Raw genomic sequence first — 21,509 nt, 5'->3', positions numbered from 1 at the left:
AGACAGGAGAGAGAGAGAGAGAGAGAGAGAGAGAACTATAAAACACTGGTGAAAGAAATCAAAGAGGACACTAATAGATGGAGAAATGTACCATGTTCATGGATCAGAAGAATCAATATAGTGAAAATAAGTATACTACCCAAAGCAATCTATAGATTCAATGCAATCCCTATCAAGCTACCAACGGTATTTTTCACAGAGCTAGAACAAATAATTTCACAATTTGTATGGAAATACAAAAAATCTCGAATAACCAAAACAATCTTGAGAAAGAAGAACTGAAGTGGAGGAATCAACCTGCCTGACTTCAGGCTCTACTACAAAGCCAGTCATCAAGACAGTATGGTACCAGCACAAGACAGAAATATAGATCAATGGAATAAAATAGAAAGCCCAAAGATAAATCCATGCACCTATGGACAACTTATCTTTGAAAAAGGAGGCAAGAATATACAATGGAGAAAAGACAAGCTCTTTAACAAGTGGTGCTGGGAAAACTGGTCAACCATTTGTAAAAGAATGAAATTAGAACACTTTAAAAGATGCTCAACATCACTCATGGTCAGAGAAATGCAAATCAAAACCACAATGAGGTACCATTTCACGCCAGTCAGAATGGCTGCGATCCAAAAGTCTACAAGCAATAAATGCTGGAAAGAGTGTGGAGAAAAGGGGACCCTCTTACACTGTTGGTGGGAATGCAAACTAGTACAGCCACTATGGAGAACAGTGTGGAGATTCCTTACAAAACTGGAAATAGAACTGCCTTATGAGCCAGCAATCCCACTGCTGGGCATACACACCGAGGAAACCAGAATTGAGAGACACGTGTACCCCAGTGTTCATTGCAGCACTGTTTGTAATAGCCAGGACATGGAAGCAACCTAGATGTCCATCAGCAGATGAATGGATAAGAAAGCTGTGGTACATATACACAATGGAGTATTACTCAGCCATTAAAAAGAATACATTCGAATCAGTTCTAATGAGGTGGATGAAACTGGAGCCTATTATACAGAGTGAAGTAAGCCAGAAAGAAAAACACCAATACAGTATACTAATGCATATATATGGAATTTAGAAAGATGGTAATGATAACCCTGTATGCGAGACAGCAAAAGAGACACAGATGTATAGAACAGTCTTTTGGACTCTGTGGGAGAGGGCAAGGGTAGGATGATTTGGCAGACTGGTATTGAAACATGTATAATATCATATGTGAAACAAATAGCCAGCCTAGGTTTGATGCATAATACAGGATGCTTGGGGCTGGTGCACTGGGATGACCCAGAGGGATGGTATGGGGAGGGAGGTGAGGGGGGTGGTCAGGATGGGGAACATGTGTACACCTGTGGCAGATTCATGTTGATGTATGGCAAAACCAATACAATATTGTAATTAGCCTCCAATTAAAGTAAATAAATTTATATTAAAAAATAAAGAAATTGTTGCAAAATGTCTAGCTTGGTGTTCCTGTGCTATGTTTTTCAAAGGTTTATTCAGAATCATTAATAATTTATTTCCTATAACTGTGTTTTAAAATGAAAGAAATGTGAAACACCAACTTTGACACCCATTACACAATTAATGCAAATATACATTTATCATAATGACATAACAGATTTTTTGATACTTATTTTGAAAATTTAGTTAATCATATTCTAGAGCATATTACTGTCATTGTCTTAGAGTATAAAAGGAATTAATTTTGTTTAAAGTGGAGAAAATATAATAGCAATAGGAAGTTATGATATACATGGTATTATACCAACACATAAGCTACTATACAATTTATAAATTACAGCTTTATAATAAATTAAAGCTCATATTAAAGGGTCTGAAACCCATTCTGATATCTACTGCTGAGAACTTTCAAGACCTACTGCTCCCCTTTCCCTTAGAACTCCTATATGGGCAAACTGATTAGAAGGCTGAATTTTCCCTTTCCTAGGGCATTAGTGGAAAATTCAAACCATAAATGCACTGATCTGAACATAGAAACCCTCACTCCACTACCACCCTGTAACCACACTAAAACCCCCAAAGTCAATGCTTTTCCCTGATATTTTACACTATTTTGGACTTGTTTAAACTTCATTACGTGAATAATAAAAATCTTCATACTCCCCTGGTGTTTGTGTGGTACCAATCATTGCAGATGGTGACTGCAGCCATGAAATTAAAAGACGCTTACTCCTTGGAAGGAAAGTTATGACCAAACTAGATAGCATATTCAAAAGCAGAGACATTACTTTGCCAACAAAGGTTCGTCTAGTCAAGGCTATGGTTTTTCCTGTGGTCATGTATGGATGTGAGAGTTGGACTGTGAAGAAGGCTGAGCGCCGAAGAATTGATGCTTTTGAACTGTGGTGTTGGAGAAGACTCTTGAGAGTCCCTTGGACTGCAAGGAGATCCAACCAGTCCATTCTGAAGGAAATCAGCCCTGGGATTTCATTGGAAGGAATGATACTAAAGCTGAAACTCCAGTACTATGGCCACCTCATGCGAAGAGTTGACTCATTGGAAAAGACTCTGATGCTGGGAGGGATTGGGGGCAAGAGGATAAGAGGACGACAGAGGATGAGATGGCTGGATGGCATCACTGACTCGATGGACGTGAGTCTGAGTGAACTCCGGGAGTTGGTGATGGACAGGGAGGCCTGGCATGCTGCGATTCATGGGGTCGCAGAGTCAGACACGACTGAGTGACTGATCTGATCTGATCTGATTATTCTCAAAATCCAAAAAAACAAAAACAAAAACTTGGTTATAGGGCAACCAGAACAATGGATGCGGTTAAGAGGGTGTCTAGGCAATGACCACTAGATTTTCTTTCCTTTTTTGCTTTGAATTAGAAATCAGCTCTGTTACCTACTAGCAGTCTTGGAGTTTGAGCTATGCTGCTTTGATCTACATTTGCTGAGTTCCAATGAATCTTTATCATAGATTCAGTCAAATTACATCAGAAGTTTTCATAATTGACATTTAGAAACAAGAGTTGGGACCCACCTCAAAAAGACTCTGGATTGTGCATCTTAGACTGGACCTGTTTTGTGCCTCAGATTGAATTACATATATTCATTCCAGCATAAACTATGACTAATGCTTGGTTCAGAGAAATGACTCTTACTCTGTGATTGCTGGCTGTGGGTCTCAACCAGGCAGTGGCCTTTCTTCTATACATTTCTCAGTAAAAATATTGATACTCTGTGAAATATGTGGTCCTGTTGGATGGCCAATTGCGTGGAAGAAGAGTTAGCATGTGGCATGTTGAGGTCTCCAGTCCTAAAAGCAGATGACTCACCACTCTATAAATATCTTTTGCTATAACTGCTGCCAAGGTTTCTTTGCAAACAAAGATCTTTATCCTCAAGCTTATAGAATAAAATACTAATGGTACCCATGTGGCACAACTAAGAAGATAATTCAAATGCTACTTAAACTCCCAGTCCTTAATCTATATAAAGCGATGATTGTTGTGGTGGAGCCCATAATTCTGATGTTACAGATTTGACATTCTGGAGGAAGAAACTTATAAATATGAGGAGATCAAAGGGATCTTCCCTCCTCCAAAGCATGCATGCGTGTTAAGTCGCTTCAGTCATGTCTGAGTCTTCGAGACTCCAGGGATTGTAGCCCACCCAACTCCTCTGTCCATGGGATTCTCCAGGCAAGAATACTGGTGTGGGTTGTCAAGCCCTCCTCCAGGGGATATTCCTGACCCAGAGACTGAACCGACATCTCTTTATGTCTACCTGCTTTGCCAGACAAGTTCTTTAACACTAGCCTGCAATGCAGAAGACCCAGGTGTGATCCCTGGGTTGGGAAGACACATTGTCGCATAGTCAGACATGATTGAGTGACTAACACTTTCATTTTAGAGAGCATTTCTGGAACCTCTAAAACACATCTGGTAATCAATAAACAAGCTAGTTAAAAAGGAGGTCCACAATTTGATCCAAATAGCAACTTAAATTTTACTACAATATTTATAAAGTGAAAATTTAAAATGTCTCAGATGGGCTTTTGTATCTCTATAACATGAGTTTGGAGAAGGCAATGGCACCCCACTCCAGTACTCTTGCCTGGAAAATCCCATGGGCAGAGGACCCTAGTGGGCTGCAATCCATGGGGTTGCAAAGAGTCGGACACGACTGAGTGACTTCACTTTCACTTTTCACTTTCATGCATTGGAGAAGGAAATGGCAACCCACTCCAGTGTTCTTGCCTGGAGAATCCCAGGGACAGGGGAGCCTGGTGGGCTGCTGTCTATGGGGTCACACAGAGTCGGACACAACTGAAGTGACTTAGCAGCAACATGAGTTTTGAATTAACTTTAATATTTACTAATATGAACCAACTGGCAAACCTTCATGGCCTTAATCAAAATAGAAGGTGAAATTATAATTATTCTTGGAGATCTCACTATACTTAAATAGATTACAGTTCATAACCTGTAATCTAAAGGACTTATTAAATATAAAGAGATGCCCCTTGTCCAAGGTAAAGAGCAGTGGCTGCGATTTGCTGGAGCAGCTGTGAAGAGATATCCCATGTCCAAGGTAAGAGAAACCCAAGTAAGATGGGAGGTATTGCGGGAGGCATCAGAGGCCAGATACACAAACCATAATCACAGAATACTAGTCAATCTAATCACACGGACCATGGTCTTATCTAACTCAATGAAACTAAGCCATGGCCTGTGGGGCCACCCAAGATGGGTAGGTCATGGTGGAGAGGTCTGACAGAATGTGGTCCACTGGAGAAGGGAATGGCAAAGCACTTCAGTGTTCTTGCCTTGAGAACCCCATGAACAGTATGAAAAGGCAAAATGATAGCATACTGAAAGGGGAACTCCCCAGGTCAGTAGGTGCCCAATATGCTACTTGAGATCAGTGGAAAAATAACTTCAGAAAGAATGAAGGGATGGAGCCAAAGCAAAAACAACACCCAGTTGTGGATGTGACTGGTGATAGAAGCAAGGTCTGATGCTGTAAACAGCAATATTGCATAGGAACCTGCAATATTAGTTCCATAAATCAAGGCACATTGGAAGTAGTCAAACAGGAGATGGCAAGAGTGAATATCGACATTCTAGGAATCAGCGAACTAAAATGGACTGGAATGGGTGAGTTTAACTCAAATGACCATTATATCTACTACTGTGGGAAGGAATCCCTTAGAAGAAATGGAGTAGCCATCATGGTCAACCAAAGAGTCCAAAATGCAGTACTTAGATGCAATCTCAAAAACAACAGAATGATCTCTGTTCATTTCCAAGGCAAACCATTCAATATCACAGTACTCCAAGTCTATGCCTCAAACACTAACCCTGAAGAAGCTGAAGTTGAACGGTTCTATGAAGACCTACAAGACGTTTCAGAATTAACACCCAAAAAAGATGTCCTTTCATTATAGGGGACTGGAATGCAAAAGTAGGAAGTCAAGAAACACCTGGAGTAACAGGCAAATTTGGCCTTTGAGTACGGAATGAAGCAGGGCAAAGGCTAATAGAGTTTTGCCAAGAGAACACACTGGTCATAGCAAACACTGTCTTCCAACAACACAAGAGAAGACTCTACATGTGGACATCACCAGATGGTCAACACTGAAGTCAGATTGATTATATTCGTTGCAGCCAAAGAAGGAGAAGATCTATAAAGTCAGTAAAAACAGGATAGGGAGCTGACTGTAGCTCAGATCATGAACTCCTTATTGCCAAATTCAGACTTAAATTGAAGAAAGGAGGGAAAACTACTAGACCATTCAGGTATGACCTAAATCAAATTCCTTATGATTATACAGTGGAAGTGAGAAATAGATTTAAGGGACTAGATCTGATAGAGTGCATGATAAACTATGGATGGAGATTCATGACATTGTACAGGAGACAGGGATCAAGACCATCCCCATGGAAAAGAAATGCAAAAAAGCAAAATGGCTATCTGGGGAGGCCTTACAAATAGCTGTGAAAAGAAGAGAAACAAAAAGCAAAGGAGAAAAGGAAAGATATAAACATCTGAATGCAGAGTTCCAAAGAATAGCAGGGAGAGATAAGAAAGCCTTCCTCAGTGATCAATGCAAAGAAATAGAGGAAAACAACAGAATGGGAAAGACCAGAGATATCTTCAAGAAAATTAGAGATACCAAGGGAACATTTCATGCAAAAATGGGCTTGATAAAGGACAGAAATGGTATGGACCTAACAGAAGCAGAAGATATTAAGAAGAGGTGGCAAGAATACACAGAAAAACTGTACAAAAAAGAGCTACATGACCCATATAATCAGGATGGTGTGGTCACTCACCTAGAGCCAGACATCCTGGAATGTGAAGTCAAGTGGGCTTTAGAAAGTATCACTACGAACAAAGCTATTGGAGGTGACAGAATTCCAGTTGAGCTATTTCAAATCCTGGAAGATGATGCTATGAAAGGACTTCACTCAATATGCCAGCAAATTTAGAAAACACAGCAGTGGCCTCAGGACTGAAAAAGGTCAGTTTTCATTCCAATCCCAAAGAAAGGCAACACCAAAGAAAGTTCAAACTACTGTACAATTGCACTCATCTCACACGCTAGTAAAGTAATGCTCAAAATTCTCCAAGCCAGGCTTCAGCGATACATGAACCGTGAATTTCCAGATGTTCAGGCTGGTTTTAGAAAAGGCAGAGGAACCAAAGATCAAACTGCCAACATCCACTGGATCATGGAAAAAGCCAGAGAGTTCCAGAAAAACATCTATTTATGCTTTATTGACCATGCTAAACCTTTGACTGTGTATAACACATATAACTGTGGAAAATTCTGAAAGAGACAGGAATACCAGACCACTTGATCTGCCTCTTGAGAAATTTGTATGCAGGTCAGGAAGCAACAGTTAGAACTGGACATGGAACAACAGACTGGTTCCAAATAGGAAAAGGAGTTCGTCAAGGCTGTATATTGTCACCCTGCTTATTTAATTTGTATGCAGAGTACATTATGAGAAACACTGGCTGGAGGAAGCACAAGCTGGAATCAAGATTGCCGGGAGAAATATCAATACCCTCAGATATGCAGATGACACCACCCTTATGGCAGAAAGGGAAGAGGAACTAAAAAGCCTCTTGTTGAAAGTGAAAGAGGAGAGCGAAAAAGTTGGCTTAAAGCTCAGTTTCCAGAGGCCAACCTGGTACTTGATATCTTGTAGATGCTCAATGTATATTTAAGAGAATGAGGAATGATTATTGTTGTCCTGGTTGATAAAATACATAATGATGCCTACATTAAAAGTTTATAACTTTGTGAAAGTCAAAAGATTAAATTGCCTTTGATTATGTTTGCATAGGTACATGTATTATAAACTGTATAATTAAAACCTTTTTATAAAAATAAAATTAATTTTGTTTTTGAAAAAAAAAAGAAAATGAAGATCACGGCATTTGGTCCCATCACTTCATGGGAAATAGGTGGGGAAGCAGTGGAAATAGTGTCAGACTTTATTTTTGGGGGTTCCAAAATCACTTCAGATTGTGATTGCAGCCATGAAATTAAAAGACGTTTACCCCTGGGAAGAAAGTTATGACCAACCTAAATAGCATATTCAAAAGCAGAGACATTATTTGTCAATCAAGGTCCATCTAGTCAAGGCTATGTTGGTCATGTAGGATGTGAAAGTTGGACCGTGAAGAAAGGTGAGCACTGAAGAATTGATGCTTTTGAACTGTGGTGTTGGAGAAGACTCTTGAGAGTCCCTTGGACTGCAAGGATATCCAACCAGTCCATTCTAAAGGAGATCAGTCATGGGTGTTCTCTGGAAAGACTGATGCTAAAGCTGACACTCCAATACTTTGGCCACCTCATGAGAAGAGTTGACTCATTGGAAAAGACTCTGATGCTGGAAGGGATTGGGGGTAGTAGGAGAAGGGGACGACAGAGGATGAAATGGCTGTATGGGATTACCCACTTGATGGAGATGAGTTTGGGTGAACTCTGGGAGTTGTGATGGAAAGGAAGACCTGGCATGCTGAAATTCATGGGGTCTCAAAGAGTCAGACATGACTGAGTGACTGAACTGTGCTGAGTGAACAAATAAGTATGCTTCATTTTAATCATCGGAACTACTGCACTCCCTAAATATCCAACAGTGGTCATGAAAGAAGCTGTAATCAGAAATGTAATAAATTAAGTTATCTTTTGCATTTACAACAGGCTAAGAAATTGAGATCCCATGGCCTTTTCTTAACACTTAAAATAGTTCATATGGTTCACTGCATTTTAAAACAGTCTTCATATATTGAAGCCCACTGTAAAAGACATTTATAGAAGGGGTATTTATCACCACTACTTCTCCATTTAATAGCCAATTTGGGCTTCCCTGGTGGCTCAGACTGTAAAGAATCTGTCAGCAATGCAGGAGACTGAGGTTAGGTCCCATCCAGGGGACCTCCCATCTTCTTCCGTGGAGAAGGGAATGGTTAACCACTCCAGTATTCTTGCCTGGAGTATTCCATGGACAGAGGGGCTTGGTGGGCTTAGTTCATGAGGTCACAAAGAGTTGGACACAACAGCAACTAACACACAAGCTAGGTTTTTCTTAAACCTGGGAAAAATGAATGGTAACTCACAGTGGTTTTCTGAAACTCTAATTCTGTTGCTCCACTCATTAAAGGCCTCATATCCAATATTGTCTAAGTTATGAGCCCCATCTAATCACTAGGTGGTAATATTCTGCTAATGATTTGGCTCATGTGTGTGCTTAGTTGTTAAGTCATGTCGGACTCTTTGAGACCCTGTGTACTATAACTATCAGGCTCCTCTGTCCATGGGATTTTCTAGGCAAGAATACTGGAGCATGCTGCCATTTTTCTCCAGGGAATATTCCCAACCAAGTAATCAAACCCACATCTGCATCTCCTGCATTGGCAGGTGGATTCTTTACCACTGCGCCACCCGGGAAGCCCTGATTTCGCTCATCTCATCTATTTAATATCAGTTTCAAAAGACACTTAGCTATAGTTTGCCTTTGAGATATGCTCTCTGCTTTGCACTTTGAAAGGACAACTTTACCTGGCTACCTACGAGGTCTTCAGAAGCCTAGCCACTGCATACTGCCTTGGTAGGCAAGATGGTAACTGCATTCAACTTTGTCTAGGAGCACAGGTAACATCATATCTTCCTTCAAGGAGATTCATTTGTCACAATCATTCAAGACAAGCAGATATAAAAGAGTTCACAAAAAGGGGTGGTGGTGGTTTCATTTCCCTACACGTATTAGAAGGCCCTGTCTCTTGAGTTAAATCCTGAGCTATTAATTGGTCAGTCAAAAGCTACTCCATCCTTAACACCATTAAGAAATAAACCTTGACTCTCATGGTACCACAGTGTTAAAACAAGCTGAAAATATTTTAGCAATTTTTAGATTTTGAGGGCAACATATTTTTCATTTATAAAAATATGTTTCATTTACTTAAGCCCATTTATCCTGTTACTAGTATACTGAACTACCTTGAATGGGGCCTTTTACCAAAAAAAAAAAAAAAAAAGCCTCTAGAATCTTTCCAAATTTTAATATAACTGGTGCTGCCACTTTTTACCCTTTGACTTCTTCACTGTAAAGGCTTTAGCAACTTCCTCTCATGCCTCTTGGAATTTCTGGGCCACTCATAGTAGCCATAAGTTGCCCATGGACTTCAAATGCAAGAGGTTCCCACCTGAAGCCCTATGTCATCACAATGACAATGCTGCATACTGGGATCTCCTGGAAACAGAGGCAGTCACAGGCTCTAAGATCATGATCCTCTCTATCCAGCTTTCCATTACACCTCGGATCATGAAAGTAGTACCTTGCAAGCTGGGTATGGCTGCTAAGGCTTTCTTGCTAAAATGGAAATGATATCTATTTGTTAAAGCCAAACGTAGGTCCCCTGGGGTAACCCACCCCAATGAGGGTGTGGTCTGCCCTAATCTTAGTTCCTTGACAGACACTATGGTTTCACAGGCAGTCACTACTCTTCTGAACCCCTTAGCTAGAGGAACTGCTTGGGATCTTGAGTGGATAGCAAACAAAGTTTGTACATGTCACAGCAAGTACAGCTACCATCATCATACGTGACTCAACTTCCTGGAGAGCCATTGCTTTTCAAATCTTAACTAAGACATCTCTGTTAAAGGACTCAATTAGTGCAACTGCCCAAACTTCAGTCAGGCATTTTACACTGACCACCCTTGTCAATAAATCAGTCCAACTGAACACTTTTTGCAAACTACTGGGCCGTTGCCAACTGTCTGACCATGTGGTCGAGGGTTGCCCTTTATGAGGAAAAAAATTTTGAAATCTTTTCTTAGACATTCCCAAAATGCAGACAATGCCACATGTGCCTCTACACAGAGTTCTAGTCATTCTTGCTAATGATCAAGGTACTCATTTCACTTCTCACCATATTGCTGAGCTCTAGAACAAGGTGTTCAATGAATTTTCATCTCCTTTACTAAATAGATCTATGATTCACAAAGTACCACTGTGGCTATAAACAAGTTCAAACATGGTGCAATTCACTCAGTCAAACACTGAGAGTGAATTGTGATGAAGGCCGATCCATCGTTGATCTTTAACTGCTCACAAGTTTCAAGCTCTCCTCCCCATCCCCCAGTTTCCCTTTTGCCTGATATTTGGGCAAGCTGATAAGAACACATGTATGCATTCTCCTTTATAAGCAATGGGAATTTTGAATCTCACAAGCCCTGACCAGCATGTAGGAGCTTTCACTCCAGTGTCACCACTATAAAACCCAAAACCAGCTAGCTTTTTTTGCTCCCTTAAGCAATTTTGGATCTGCTTGGATCCAATTTTGGATACTGTCCTGCTCGTTTCAGAAAGCCTCATTGTATCAGTAATACATCTTTTTTACCATCTTGGTCAAAGTGTGGTATCATGAGTCTTGACATCTGAACCAAACTTGAATGGGGGGGGTCCTATTCTAGCTAGTGACCAAATATGGCCACAAATCTAATTATGAATAGTAACCAAATAATTAAATAATATAATTTTACATATGCTAATTAAATATTCCTTACCCTAAAATATTAGGCTCAAAAAAAGCTTCCTTTCTTACAAGGGTAAAATTAGCTTAGTCATTTTGTATACTGACATTAACACAATCATCAGTTTTAAAAGAGTAAAAGAGCTTTCCTTTTCAAGTGTTTCATATTTAACTAGTGATGATAAATAGTAAATACAAATTTTGAGTAAACACACATTTTATGAAGATTATTCATCATTGTTAGATAAGTAAATTCAATATTTACAAAAGATAAATCATTAAATTTGATACAAATGTACTGCTAAAAAATGAAGTATCATACACTTCAAATATAAATAGCCTTTATTGACTGTAAGAGTTTATTTATTACTGAAAACTTCATACCAGGCAAAAACAGAATGCCAATAAAATGTAGTGACCTAATGAGAAAAAAAAAAAAAATCTCAAAACAGTTTGTCACTAAAATGTGGGGAAACTCAGTGACAATAAATTACTGAATTAAGTATAAATACAGGTAACAACAACATAAATTATGTAAACAATGCTGAATAAAATAGGTCATTTGAGAACACTATAAGATCAAAAGGGAAATGGTTGATGACAAGGGATTAATCTCCAAAATATAAAAACAGCTCATGTAGCTCTACGTCAAAAAAAGCAAACAATCCAATGAAAAAATGAGCATAAGATCTAAATAGATATTTCTCCAAAGAAGACATACAGATGGCCAAAAAGCACACTAAAAGTTGCTCAACATTACTAATTATCAAGAAATAAAAATCAAAACTACAACCTCACACCAGTCAGAATGGCCATCATTTAAAAAAAAAATCTGCAAACAAGAAACACTGGTTACAGTGTGACCAATTTACATTCTCTCCTACACTGCAGGTGGGAATGTAAATTGGTACAACCACTATGGAGAACACTATGGAGGTTCCTTAAAAAATGAAAAAGAACTACCATATGATCCTGCAATCCCACTGCTGGTTGTATATCTAAAGAAAACCATAATTTGAAAATATGCATGCACCCCGATGTTCCCTGTGGCACCATTTACAATGGCTAAGACATGAAAGCAATCTAAATGTTCATGGACAGAGGAATGGATTAATAAGATGTAGTGTATATATATATGTGGTGTATACACACAGACACACACATATATATACACACAAAAACACATACGTATATTTGTTGTTTAGTTGCTTATTTGTGTCTGACTTTTTGTGACTCCATGGACTGCAGGACGCCTGGCTTCCCTGTCCTTCACAGTCTTCTGGAGTTTGCTCACTTATGTCCATGTTCATGTGTGTACACACACACACACACACACACACACACACACACACAGTGGAATATTACTCAGTCATTAAAAAGAATGAATTAATGCCATTTGCAGCAACATAAATAGACCTAGAGATTATCATATCAGACAAAGACAATATCATATAATATCATTCATATGTGGAATCTAATTAAAATTATATAAATGAACTTGTTTACAAATAGAAACAGATTAATAGGTTTTGAAAACAAATTTATGGTTATCAAAGGGGAAATGTGAGGGGGAGGGAAAAATTTGGAGCTTGGGATTAACACACACTACTATATGTAAAATAGATACTAATAAGAACCTATTGTATAACACAGGGAACTCTATTCAATATTTTGTAATAACCTATGGGGTAAAGAATCAAAAAAGAATGAATATATGTACTGATATAACTGAATTGTCAATATATATATGTATACACATATATATGTTTATATATAGTGTGTGTGCATCTTAGTTTCAATCCATTTTGGTTTTTCCTTCTAAGTTTTAAGGAGACCTAAATTTTTAAAGACTACTTTTCATAGACTAAGAGTTTACACAGAAAATTGAAAGATGTATTGCAAAAATAGATTGTATTCAACAATCATCATTCAATTTCCTAAGTCTGTAAGATGGAAGGGAAGTAATACATTTAATGTATATAATAAGGATTAATGAGATAGTTGTTAATAGATCATAAGTTTTAATAAAGTTCAAATTAGTTTAAAAAATAAGTTTAATCCTATTTTATAGGCAGTATCATAGAGAAAGATTTTTGCAGATTGACTAGAGGGAAAATACCACACTAGGAAATATAAAGACAATAGTTGTGAATAAGAAACAAAATATGTAGAGTAGAAGAAAAGTTTAAGGTGATGATAGCTAATTTAAAGATAAACAAAAATCTTTTCCCACAGCAAATACACAAAAGGTCTTGGTAACTCCATGCCCCTGTACAGAGTATACTAGACTGACAATAACTTTGTGTGATTTAAGGATTCATGAATTTGAAATCTATGCAGACAATAGTCTACACAAGAACAAAAGATAAGAGATAGGGCAGATATCTGGGAAACCTAAGAAGGAAAACCTGAAAAGCTTTTCATGCACATTTCCAAGATGCCACTTTTGAAAGCCAGTCTTGGGAAAAAGTAAGCTTTATATCTTAACAAATATGTGTTCAGTATGGGTCTTTAAGGAGGTGAGACTATCTGGTAAGCTAAACACAAAGTTAAGTCACCATAGACTATCCTGGATTTCCTCAAGGTGATTTACATGTTGGAATTCTCCAAGAAATCTGAATGTTAGTTTACATTCTATATAGTTAATATTTGATACATGCTTTGTAGAGTAATTTATACTAGGATTTTCTACATAAAACCATAGTAATATAGTCTATCCTCTGTAGTGTGTTGAATAGAGTCCCCTTAATATTCAACCCCACCCAGGCACTCAGAGTATCATTGTATTTGGAAAAACGACCTCTGCAGATATAACTAAGATTCAGATGAAGTTATGGATTAGGGTGGACGCTAAATCCTACAACTGGTGTCCCTAGAACAAATGATACAAAATGCTACCAGGGTGGGTTGCCATGCCCTCCTCCAGGTGATCTTCCTGACCCAGGAGTTGAACCTGAGTCTCTTGTGTCTCCTGCATTGGCAGGGGGTTCTTTACCAGTGGGTAGCCATTCCCTTCTCCACTAGCGCCACCTGGGTGATGTAGCTACAAACTACAGAACTTCAAGGATTGCTTGGGGCCATTAAAGTTAGGAAGAAGCAAGGAAGGATTCTTCTCTAGGATCTGCAGAGGGAGTGTAATGTTACTGATACCTTGATTTCAGGGGTCTAGTCTCCAGAACTGTGAAAGAATAAACCTCTGTTGTTCTAAGCCACTAAATTTATGATACTTTGTTAAGGCAGACTTAGGATACTAATACATTTATTTTGCAGATACTTTCCAGAATGTAAAGAGTGAGTGATGGAAGAAGGGGAAGAGAGGAAGGAGATCAGGAAGCGATGATAATTTCAAAAGGCAATGTTGCATGTGAAATTAACTGAGGTACAATGATACTAATCATGAATGATTTCTCCTGCATTATAGTTTGAAGAGGCCCTCTAGGTTTTTAAAATCCCATCTCCTTAGATTGCTTTAAGCATCGTGCTTTACTAACTGGTCCATCTAAAATCTTCAATTTTGCCCTCTCTACTATATTTCTGTTAGGCTTTAAGCTAAAAACTCCATTACTTTCTATCCCAAGAAAAAACAGACAAACACAAACACTAGCCTTTGACTAGTATGGTACTTTGGTTATAGCTCTTACCTCTTTCTGTTTTATTTCAGCCAAGCTTATGGAAATAGAAATCCACAACATTTATTCCCCAAATTTACTAGCCACCTCCTCCTTGCAAAATGACTTTGGCCCTACACTACAGGTATAAATATATAATATCAATAAAAATGTTTCCCCCAACAATGTCAACAGTTCTCTTATATTCAAAATATCTATCCTATACCAAATTCAAAATAAAATAAAATTTGTCTGCTATGTTTTTGGCACTTAAAAACAGTGCATGAAGACTATAGCAAACAAACCATAAAGGGAAACAACTTATTGTTAAACATTAAGATGAAGGAAAAATAAAACTTATTTTATTAATACATAAACTAAGGTATTTTTTTTTTCTGCCCTTTGTGTGTCATGTAGGATCTTAGTTCCCTGATTAGGGATTGAGCCCATGCCCCCCACAGAGGAAGTGTGGAGTCTTAACTACTGGATCACCATGGAAGTCCAAAACAGAACATTCTTAAATTAAAAAAAAAAAAAAAAATTAAAAGGGAAATAGTTCATTAGAGGAAAGACAGCTAAATATCAACAACTGACCCATAAATGTTATTTTCTAAGTATTTAGAACCAGAATCCTACAGAATGAATATTACCAGATGACCCTAATAGATGAAGTTGAAATGAAATCAATGATGCTGATAAAAGTGTTATGAATTGACTCTTATCTAGAAAAACTTAAAGACAGAAATTCACTGACAAAATAGTATTCACTCAGTCAACCAGTAGAGTTACATTATATGCACATTTAATTCATATCTACACTGGGCAAAAATAAATAAATGAAAGCAATTTTGTAGTAAATGACCTATAAGAAACCAAACTAGCTCATCTGGTATTATCTGAACAACTGCTATCTTTCTAACACTGGAGGAAAAAATGTCCTGTTAGAATTGTTGAGATAATATGGCTTACACAAAATACTGTGGATGATCTTCTACAGCTGACACGGTATTTTCATGGGTAATGTTGATTGCATGTGGTTTTCTCCTTATATAATGACTTTAGAAGTTTAACCCTTGTAAAAACATGAAATCTCAATAAATGAATAGAGTGTATTGACAGATATTTTGCTACAATATTTAAAAATTAAATTCTAAGTGTCTGCATATAAAAGATATGGAGGAAGAAATGGTTATAATTTGGGATAAATGACAGGAAAAATGTGAAAAGTGATATGTTATGACGTGATATCAAAAGTCATAAAACACAACACAAAAGCAACAGAAGGAAATCATGGCAAAGTGAGAAAGAGAGGAAGAAACAAACAAACAAAAAATTTGATTTGCAGAGATCCAGTAACTGTTGCTTGATTATCTCACATTAAAGAGGGAAAGGTAGGGACAGAAAGATATCTATGACTGCAGTGTTTAATTCCTCTATTTTGTTTTCAGAAAATTTCAAGTGATCAATAGGTGATTAGATATTCACTGGAGAAGTAAAGCACAAAATATGTGTTTTCATGCTTTAATTATACAATATAAATGTTTTATTTTTAGCCATGTTACTCTTAAGACCCTAGGGCTACTGAGTAATCCATGTCATTTTATTTCAACTTTTGAGGTTAGGAGTACCTATGAATGTGAACATAAAGTGTGTTTGTATGTGCATCCAGGTGTGTATGTGACTTATAATATACTATATAATGACTTACACATATTTTATTTAATTATAAAATAACTCTAAGAAATAGACACATCACTTCTATTTCAGAGATACGAAAAGTAAGACTCATGTAATTAGTCCAATGGAAAAGAGAAAATTGAGTTGTGTTCTCAATCTGGAAATCTGTCTCCAAAACTGGCATTCTTAACCCAATAGTATGAATTATCGACTATGACATACTATATATACATAGTCTTATTACTACTAACAATAGCTCTGCTCCATATACATAATGATCCCTGCTTTACACATAAAGAAACTGAGTTTCAAAGAAGTTATGTTTATTTGTCCAACGACAGATAGCTAATGTGTGACAAACTAAAATTAGATTAGAATCTGTTTGACTTCATATAAAGTTTGAAATAAAGAATGATGCAACATTTATAGAAAAATAAAATCAGTTTCCTTACTAGTTAATCAAAGTGTACCTGATTTTATCCACAGAAAATCTAAGACTTGTTTGAAAAAATTAGTGTTAAAAATCACCAATTATTGGTTGTATTATTTTTCATATTAAGAGAATTTAATTTTACTTACATTAACTCTGCTAAAATACAAATTCCATTCACTAGGAATCCATTAATTTAATTTTAATCAGAACTTTTTTCTTCTCTCTTTGAATATACATACATATATAAGCTACTATCAAATACCTCCCGGTGACCAACATGTGTATGTATCGGGAAAGAAAATGTGATTTTCTTCTTTTTCAATCCTTTGGCTGCATTCTGTTCTCAAGAATAGAATCTAACAGAACAAATTAATGGCTTCCAGAGAGACTCAGATAGCCATGCAGTCTTCTGGATTAGCACTGCTAAGATTCTATCAGTCACCATGTAATATTTTTGGTGACTGGGGACTACAAAGCCCTCTAGAAAGGGAAAACTCTTCTGGGCACAAAATGCAATACAATAAACACAATTATATGGATGATTTTTTTCTTTCTAAACTGTCCTTTTCTTCATAATCAAAGAGCTCAACTCTGAATAAATAAATCAACGTGCTAAGGAATAAGAGATTGCAGAAAAAGACTGTGCTAATGTTGGCATCATCAATTCTATTTCAAGGTTAAAATAAAAGATTTAATACTTCCTGTCTGATGATAATGTTCTCTTTACTAAGTTGTGGATCTTGGACTTGTTTCAGAATAGAGAAAAGGAGGATATATAGGTAAATTCTCATTATAAGAAATTGGACTGGAAGCATCAGCTTATTTTATTATCAGCACAAACATTAAGTGAAGATGTGATCCAAAAATCTTGATATGATAAAATCTATATCCTTCTGCTAAAATACTCCGTCATCCTGACCCAGACATTCATTTCCTAGCAAATTCTTCACCATGTAACACAGCGCTGTAAATCTAAATTGTAGAAGTCTAAAAATCTTTCAGCCTCTCTCCCACACTTTGCTGTTCACTAAATTTCCTTTGCCTATCCATCCATAAACAGAGCTTAACCTGGGTTAGATCCAGCTGAAATTCAGATCCAAAACCTTTAGAAGCCAGGTAAGTGACTTCTAAGACTTGTGATCAGGGAGATGTGAAGTCAGCAAAGGACACATTGTCTTCTCAATGCCAATGTAGAACAGATTGTCAGGTTGACAAGAAGAGCCAAAATGTCCTTTGCTGTCTTTTTATATTCACTGCTGTCATAGAAACTAGGTGCTTAAAATAAAAATATTTTTTATCTGCAAATGTGTTTATAAAATATAAAACTAATATAATTGTTTTATACATATTTTGTTATTATTGTAACAGCTCCATATTTGAATATATGCATATTTGGCAGAGCAGACTTTGCTTTATGCTCTGGTAATTTCCCATTTTATGAAATTCCAATATGAAGGCACTTGCAGGGTTACTGGATGTACTTATTTTTAAAAATTAAAAACAATCCTGTTTTCATTTTTATATTGTTGTTCACCTGTGTACTTGACTATAAATTCAGAATGCAAAAAATAAACTCAAAATTTTATTATTACAAAGCTACTATCTAAAAATAATTTTTGAGTACTTTATGACCAGTAAATATTTTCATTAAAAAGCAACTAACATTTTGAATAGCATACAGTGAAAATAAAGCATATTTAGAATGATATACTACATGATGAGATGAATCTTACTTACCAAACTCCTTGGGAACTGCTATAGAATAAACACAATTATGTCCCACACTGTAATTTTTTGGATAGTTTGGTGATAGAACAGTGCCTTCTGAACCTGTTGAACGACTTCCACACGGTGCTGAAATTAAAAAATATTATTTTTAGAAAAAAATTATATTATGAATATTTTCTTGATATAAAAATATGGCTAACTGATTTTAAGGTATATCATTTATATGTTTTAACAAGGGTCCTCGTTGTCAAATATTTTAAAAATAAAAAATTGTGCACCTAGAAAATTTTTTAAGTGTCAGATTTACTCTTCTCAGAAGCAAAGTAATATAATAAAATTATAGTGGTGCTATCTATCTCTAGAGGTAATAATGGTGGTCTGCTTTCATTTATGATAAAAGAGTAAAGATAATCATCTCTTTTAAAATGATGAGAAATTACACATGCAAGTGGGAAATTGTTTTACTCACCACCAAGCTTTGAATCTACTCAAAATCAACTGTGATTATGCTCCCATCAAATTAGTTATTTCTATACCCAGGACAGGGATGGCTATATAAACACATTCATCCACTCATCTAAGTAAAATATTCTCTCATCAATCTCTTATCTGCTTATGATTTACATTTAAATTAGGAGTTGCTGATGGGTGCATAGAGATGGTGCATTTTTGCTACCTCAGCCCCAAATGTGCTGTGTTCCTTAAAAAAGATGAGGGTGAAACTGATTTCTGGAAAATTTGTAGATAGTGGTTCTGTTGTTCACAAGATAAGAGGATGTTTTGGATTTATAGTTCTGGAACACAGAGAAAGATATGGGCTACTAAAGGGGTTATAGTTATCTAAGCAAAATGTGATAGTTGATATTATTTACATGAATGGGATCTTCCAGGAATTATGTAGAATGAGAAAGATGGCCAAAGAGGAAGCCTGGAGAATGCCAAGGTAGGATTAGGGGGTGGCCGCGTGTAACCAGTTGCATCCGACTTTTTGTGACCCCATGGACTATAGTTGTTAGGAGCCTTTGTCTGTTGGATTTTCCAGGCAAGAATACTAGAGTGGGTTGCCATTTCCTACTCCAGGGGATTTTCCCAGTCCAGGGATAGACCTGAGTTTCTTGCTTCTCCTGCATTGGCAGCGGATTCTTTACCACTGAGCCACCTGGGAAGCTAGAGGGTGAGACAAAGAATTTAGTCTATTGGGAACCAAGAAGGAAGAAAGTTAAAATAAAAGAAAGTGTTCAAAAAATGTTTGGAGATGAAAATGGCAACTCACTCCAGTATTCTTGCCTGGGAAATCTCAAGGACAGCTGAGACTGGAGGACTACAATCTATGACATCGCAGAATCAGACACTACTTAGCAACTGAACAACAAAACATAATCAGGCAGATTGTGATTTGGGAAAATAGGTCTTGAAGGAAACGTGGCATAAAATGGAGTGAAGTGACCTAGCAATATGGAATACAGAGTTTTGTAAGAAATTAACATTTATATATAGAATAATAGTTGCAAATGTTCAAAAAATAAAGTTTTTGACTAAAGGGAAAAAGAAAATGTTGTGTTGCAAAGTGGTAATAAATGAAAAAAGAGTCTGAGGGGGTTTGGAGGTCTGGAGAATTATGCAGCAGGAAACTGCTTCTCCAGACTCTGGTTTCCTCCAGGAGGAATGCTGCCCAGGCATGCTAGCCTGCTGGCACTACCCCTTATGCCCTGGAGATGCAGGAGCTTCTTGATTGGTGAGCCCAGGACAGAAACTGTATTGTTGGTCTCCTCTTCAACCTGTTTAAGGATTAATCTATTGAGGAGGTGGCTGTGGTTGTTGGGAGACACCTGTAGCTGCTTAAGAAGCCCACTGATACTGTTCCTCAGCTTCTACCAATATTAATACTGGGTTCAGAGTGCTTTTCACATATACTATATCCTTCAACTTTCTGTTTATTCATTCTACTAACATTTGAAATTGAAACTCCAACTGAAAATCAAAAGATTCTACTTAAAGAATAATTATAATGTACAGTAAAACATGTAACTTTTTCTGTATTTTCAAAGTCTTCTGTAAATGTGTTACCATACTTTCATAATCTAAAAAATAAAAAGAAAAAAATTAAAGCTGATGACTTGACTTCCTTCTGCTTATCACTTAATTTGCCTCGAATTTATGTAGGGAAGATGCCCTTCAAACATTAGAAAGGAAGTTTTTGGTATTATAGGTACAGTAGTTTTAACAAGAGTAGCTTTTTGCAAATTATAACCAGGAAATCAAATGCAGCAGTCTGTACCAAAAGAAGTTTCACATTTTTAAAGAGTTAAGGAACAAAAGAAAAATTAAATCAGAATATGCTACAGAGATATATGTGGCCAGCAAAGCCCAAAATATTACCTGGCTCTGTGCAGAGAAAGTTGCTAACCCTTAAACTAGAGTAGAGATGGGTAGCTAGACTGTAGTTGGATGAAGAATAGCAGTTTATAAGGAGATACAAAAATAATCAGAATCTTAACAATGAACAGAAGGAGAACTTTGAAATAGCTGGTGGAAGATGCAGGCTGAATGAATTTTTGTTATTGATTTTTTTAAAGGGGAAATAGAGTCATTAAAATGGGAAAATCTGGAACACTGACTTAAGAGGCTTGTGCTGTGCTGATTCACTCAGTCATGTCTGATTCTTTGCAACCCCATGGGCTATAGCCCACCAGGCTCCTCTGTCTGTGGGGATTCTCACAACAAGAATACTGGAGTGGGTTGTCATGCCCTCCTTCAGGGGATCTTCCCAACCCAGGGTTCAAATCCAGGACTCCAGCATTGAAGCTGGATTCTTTACTAGCTGAGCCACCAGGGAAGCCCATGAATACTGGATTGGGTAGCCTATCCCTTCTCCAGGGGATCTTCCTGACCCAGGAATAGAACCAGGGTCTCTTGCATTGTAGGCAAATTCTTTACCAGCTGAGCTAATATAAAATAAAAAACTAAAACTGAGTGATTAACTTTAGAAAGCATTAGTGACAGTCCTCTGTCACTTGAGAAAAGTGCTAAAGAAAAATGAAA

At 37.1% G+C, this 21,509-nt stretch overlaps 1 protein-coding gene across 1 annotated transcript in view; it reads right to left on the bottom strand.

The window, feature by feature from the left end:
* Positions 1–21,509, bottom strand: part of CSMD3 (CUB and Sushi multiple domains 3) — a 1,491,512-nt gene that overhangs the window by 283,909 nt on the left and 1,186,094 nt on the right. Inside the window, exon 32 of the mRNA XM_010863441.1 lies at positions 18,477–18,593. Coding sequence (XP_010861743.1) covers positions 18,477–18,593 — 117 coding nt within the window. The remainder of the gene's footprint in view (positions 1–18,476; positions 18,594–21,509) is intronic.

The sequence above is a fragment of the Bison bison genome, unplaced genomic scaffold (assembly GCF_000754665.1).
Source record: "Bison bison bison isolate TAMUID 2011002044 unplaced genomic scaffold, Bison_UMD1.0 scf7180017864491, whole genome shotgun sequence".
In the NCBI taxonomy this organism is placed as follows: domain Eukaryota; kingdom Metazoa; phylum Chordata; class Mammalia; order Artiodactyla; family Bovidae; genus Bison; species Bison bison.
This window is presented reverse-complemented; position numbering and strand designations above follow the sequence as displayed.